Source organism: Bombus impatiens, unplaced genomic scaffold (assembly GCF_000188095.3).
Source record: "Bombus impatiens unplaced genomic scaffold, BIMP_2.2 scf_0296, whole genome shotgun sequence".
NCBI lineage: Eukaryota > Metazoa > Arthropoda > Insecta > Hymenoptera > Apidae > Bombus > Bombus impatiens.
The window spans coordinates 34882-39906 of record NT_176715.1 but is presented as its reverse complement, the minus strand read 5'-3'; the positions used below and the strand labels follow the sequence as shown (position 1 = coordinate 39906).

General features: G+C 34.4%; 1 protein-coding gene across 1 annotated transcript; it reads right to left on the bottom strand.

Annotated features, from left to right (window-relative positions):
- Positions 1–262: 262 nt before the first annotated feature.
- Positions 263–4004, bottom strand: LOC100745292. The gene is made up of 5 exons (XM_033320374.1): positions 3834–4004; positions 3252–3504; positions 2655–2874; positions 1610–1832; positions 263–690 (listed from the first exon to the last, which is right to left on the bottom strand). The coding sequence occupies exons 1-5, from the start codon at positions 4002–4004 to the stop codon at positions 418–420; spliced, it is 1140 nt and encodes a 379-aa protein (XP_033176265.1). The 3' UTR covers positions 263–417.
- Between the last annotated feature and the right edge of the window lie 1021 nt (positions 4005–5025).

The window sequence follows — 5025 nt, the reverse complement described above, 5'->3', positions numbered from 1 at the left end:
ACGAATCTCAATAATCCGATTAAGGCCATCTCGTAACAATATGATGAACAGTAGAAGAAATTATATTTGCTTAGCGCAATAATTCAATATCGAATTCAATTACATCGATACGGATCACAGACAACGAGGCATGCCTTGAGCGAGCAATTGCAGGAGTTGGTGGAAATAGCTCGTGGCGATATATCCGGACACTACCGTATATCGTGTATCCATTCTATCTGGTTAACGTAGTCAGCTACAAACGTCCAAGCCAAGATTTTAGTCCTGGCATCGCGTAGTCTCTAATTTTCACGATTACTGCATACACACGTTTATAAAAGAAATAAAATTTTCAACAAAAATAATAAAAATGTAAAGAGATAACTTTAGGCGCAAGTAACTGAGACAATTTGAAACGAAACGACTGAACGATAGAACTTAAAATATATCGCCTACCATATTCACCAGAAATAGCTGAAATCCCACAAGGCATACATCGTAGCAAGAAATTACCCGGCCAAGCACGATCGCCATAAATATATTTTCTAACTTTCTGCGATATTCAATGAGTACTCGATGCTGTTGTACACAACTCTTCAACTTTGTATCAGAAATAATTGCATAATACGATAATCTCGTATCTGATTTCTGATCGCCTATCTGATCTTTGATTGCGTTATTGAAGCTTTCGTGAAGATTCACGACGCATAACTAATTGTCGAAACAAATGTAACGAAATAAATGTAAATGACGTGATATACGCATAAATAAAGATTGATTTCGAATTTTGAAAAATTCAGATGTTCATATCTTGCATCGTTCGCGCGGTCAACGTCGAATAATCAAGATAAAGACTATGTATCTAATTTTGGCTCAATGTGGTAGAGCAAGATCTTTACATCGCGACGACACTCTGACGACTTGCGTGAACGCCATTTCAGAGAGTTTGGACGGAACAGGTGACAATAGAAAGAACGAAGAACGATCGTGACTATGCATAAAGTGACTTGCTTTTGTTACTTTCAAGCGACGTAAGTGTGCTTTGCCTTCTTGATGGAACTTTTATTAGCGTTCAACGCAGATGAAGCAGCCGCACATTCGAGAAAATAAAGTTCAAATGTGAATTTATTTTGAAAATTTGTCGCTAATTTTCTGAAGAAATTACGTATCATTCAATAATATTAGGTTTATTCCTATAGTCATTTGAATACAAATACTGAAGTTTATTTGCTAATATTAAGGTATTTTCATTGTGCAAATCCGTGCATTTATAGTCAATTATTGCTCTGCTACTCTCATAGACGATTCCCCCATGAGAGCAAAGTATGACATCGTCGAGCTTATAAGTTGTAACGAAAAAATCTCATCAAATTTATACGTTTATTATAATACGTATTCTATTGTAATTATAGATATGTAAAAATGTATATGCGATAAGCATAAATGCAAAAATACCATATCTATACTGTCTATACTATAAAATTCATGTTACATTATTTCGAAGATAAGACATATTTTGAGGCAAATGCTGCTTACTTACGAACAAAATAATGTTAGATATCGTAACAGAACGCTGAAAGTGATACTTTGAGAGTAGACGTGAGATTAGAGTAAGGAAGTGGTTGCATACCGCGGTAGATGTTTCCAAATTCACAGGAAAGAATCCTCCGGCGGTCAGTTGACACGGTCTCATCGCTTTCATCATCATCATCTTCATATCCTTTCGTATCTTTTTGCCTGTTTTGCTCATTGGCAGACACACCCACCATCCCGAATACGACGCTATGCTAATATTCGTGCTTTCTTCTACCAAACCATGGCAGATATATGTGAAGAAAATTATATGGGCAAAGCTACCGATCATGTGGAAAAAAAATATAAGTCGTTTCTCGGAAGATATGTTTGCCTATGTACAAGTACAACATTCTGATCTGAAGATTTAATATATTCGGCTTTCGTTTCGAAAATTAGAATATTTTGTGAAAAGTAGAAAGAAATGATCGTTTATTCAACCCTTAAAGTTTACCACCAGTAGAATATCTAGTATGGAATAATAACAAAACGTTTAATCGCACTTGATTAACTTCACTAAATTTTTTATTTAAATGATATGGCGCACTCCCATCCGCGGTATCCTTTAAGGGCTAAAACAGACCTATCATTTATACGTACCAGAACGATTTCGTACGTGTCGAAACACATCAGCACGCTAAAGATAACCATGTGACTGAGAATCGGCAACGTGAAAACGCTCGAGTTGAGCGTTCAATTGAATCAACCACTGATGCTTTCGGATGCATTTTTTCAATATTATGTAGTATTTGTTTGAATAATCGGCGATATCGGTTTGTTCGTCGATGTTCGACCACAAGTTCAATAAAGTTTTTTGCAGCATACGAAACTGATAGACCACGTGCAGATTCAGCACACATAAGAACTGTTCGGGGCACAAATAACTTGCGCCAATTTGTTGTACGGCCAATAACTGTATAAATAGTAATTCGATGATGAAGTCGTCGATGATAAATTATTGCGATACATGATATTTTATCCAGTTTTTAGGGGCTGTTTAACCGGCGACTGTGCAATAAGAAAATGTGACACGAGTTTCAGATACTTTACTTAAATATCTTTTTAATCAAGCTATGTTACTTTTTCTGCAAATATTGAGAAGCTATTCCGGCAACGAAAGATATAGAGTTGCTAAAAGTTTAAACTTTTCAAAACTTGAGGGCGCACAAGAAAAAACGACCATCAGTTTAAAATCTACATGTATGGAGATTTGCAATACCTCGATGGCGAACATTATTTCATAATAAGGTGTCACGGTTAATGGTAGATTGACCCACATTTTGAATGGAAGTAACCTTTCTGAACCATTGTTTCCAATGTTCGCTGAAATATAGCGAAACATGAGCTTTATAATATCCTCCTGATTAATATAAACGTTTCTTATAAGGTCAGACTTTACTAGAATGAGTTTAGGTTTTTGTCTAACCGAGATAGTTATTTCTTACTTCGAACGTTAATTTAGTCCTTGTATTTCCATAACTTAAAACGCGTAAATTTATTTCCTCAATGTATTATGACTTACAATTGTTTTTACCATATTTGAATGAAAAAAACATGTGAATATACGAATATATGAAAAATAAAGTACAATCCTTCTATAACAAAATATAGATAGCTAGTCAGTTCACTATTTCGAAAATTATTTTCTTTTGGAAAAAAAAGAAACGTTATTTAATCTTTTAATCGATGAATCAACTTACCGCTGATTGGTACAATTGCATAGAAAGACAAAGAGCTTTCTGTAACAAGCAATATAAATACCGTCCATAACTTGCAAAAATTTCTGCACTCTGCGAAAAGTATCTTCTCATCGTCATTGTAATCGATATGCCAGAAATGCTTTTGAGCGTATACAATTATATCCGAAAATTCCGTTTTATAAAAGTGCAGTACCGAAAGCTTGAACATCGCCAATATTATGTTCAACGTGTTGGAAGCCAGAAAGATACAATGCTGAAAAAAACGATTTGTAATATTTAATCGGTGAAACTTGCTTCGAAAAGAACAATTTTACGACTTAGTAATATTTTTGCAATTGGTAAATTTAAGTTAAAAGAACGTTTGAAATGACATAGGGCAAACACTTCTGAAATCCTACAATCTGCAACGAAAAAATTCTCTCAAGCTTTTTTAACGAGATATATCTAAATCCGTATAATGTATCGTACTATTTACTGACACATTGTGCGATCAACTACCCACACATACTTTAATGAAAACTTTAAAGTTCATGTAAAAAGCAAAAGACGCGTCCATGGAGGATTAACGACTTTCTTACTCACGTCCAAATTATGCAAGTTATGATAAATATCCACGACGTTCACGTACACGCCATAAACGAGTGCAGCTATGGTATAGACCACCATGAATTTCCTTCGCTTCTGTCCGATACTGTTTGTCGCCTTCGAGATACCTGTGATTTTCAAAAGGAAGCCTGACATTTTGATGGACATGTCTGTGTATTGTCCGGTATGCATAGCGACCCTCTTTTCTCAATCTTGATTCTTAAATCACGCGACAACCAGCAAATGATTCGAAGTAACACCACTTTGATCTGTCGAGATACTTTAATCATTTAGTAATGGATATTGTTACAGGAATAAGAGAAATGAAATCAATTATGAATTTGACAAGTAGCGAACAAACATGAATAGATGTATTATGCATGTGTGTCTCAAAGAGAATGTGTGATTGTCACACCCTCGAATCATTGTACAACTGACACTTTGTCGGACAATCGATGTATCGCCAGAAAAAAAATTGTACCATAACGTATGCTCATAGACAAATGTATAGTTGAAAAGTACATTTGATCGTCTTTTGATGTGGATTCCAACGTGATGTTCGTCTGAAAAAGATTTACATGATGTGTACTTGTGTAATATGTATCGTCAGTAAAGGTCTTAAAAGTATCTTAAGAATACTTATCTTATAGATTATTATTGTTGTTTGCTATACATTTACAAAATATATATCACGGTGTTTATCTGAAATTAATTCTGAAAGATTTATTGAAATACTAAGTGGTTGAAAAAAAATAATTACATATAAGTGCTATTTTTTTTATAATAAGTAAGAATTTAAGGTGTTAAACTACATAAATGTCGAGTAGCCAAAACAATTTCAACAAAGTAACACGTGGTGAAAATAATTAAGTAATTTTTATAATACTTTATAAGTAGATGTACATAATTTGTTTACAAACAATTCTATTTATGGTTAAACGTATCCTTTTAAATATTAACTTTCAGTTTGATGATAAGCTATGACGCGGAAATTGTCTTGATAATCTTAGATCCGTGCCAACTTGATCTCTTCCGATTCATTTGGTTTAATGCGAGGGATTGCGAACAAACGAGGGTAGAAACTGCGAGCGAAACAGAAACCTTTGCTGCTCTGCTGAACATCTGCGATCTGACGCACACTTTTGTGCTTAGTTTCCATCTATAAATCACATTGATCCCCTGGAAATAA

Excerpts from the sequence above, each read along its gene's own strand:
- LOC100745292 (XM_033320374.1), bottom strand. The coding sequence starts at position 4,004 with ATGTCCATCAAAATGTCAGGCTTCCTTTTGAAAATCACAGGTATCTCG. Across the intron at positions 1,833-2,654 it reads TATCTTTCGTTGCCGGAATA|CTTTGCCCATATAATTTTCT; the intron begins GCTTCTCAATAT and ends CATGATCGGTAG. Across the intron at positions 691-1,609 it reads ATTTGGAAACATCTACCGCG|TTATGCGTCGTGAATCTTCA; the intron begins GTATGCAACCAC and ends TTCGACAATTAG.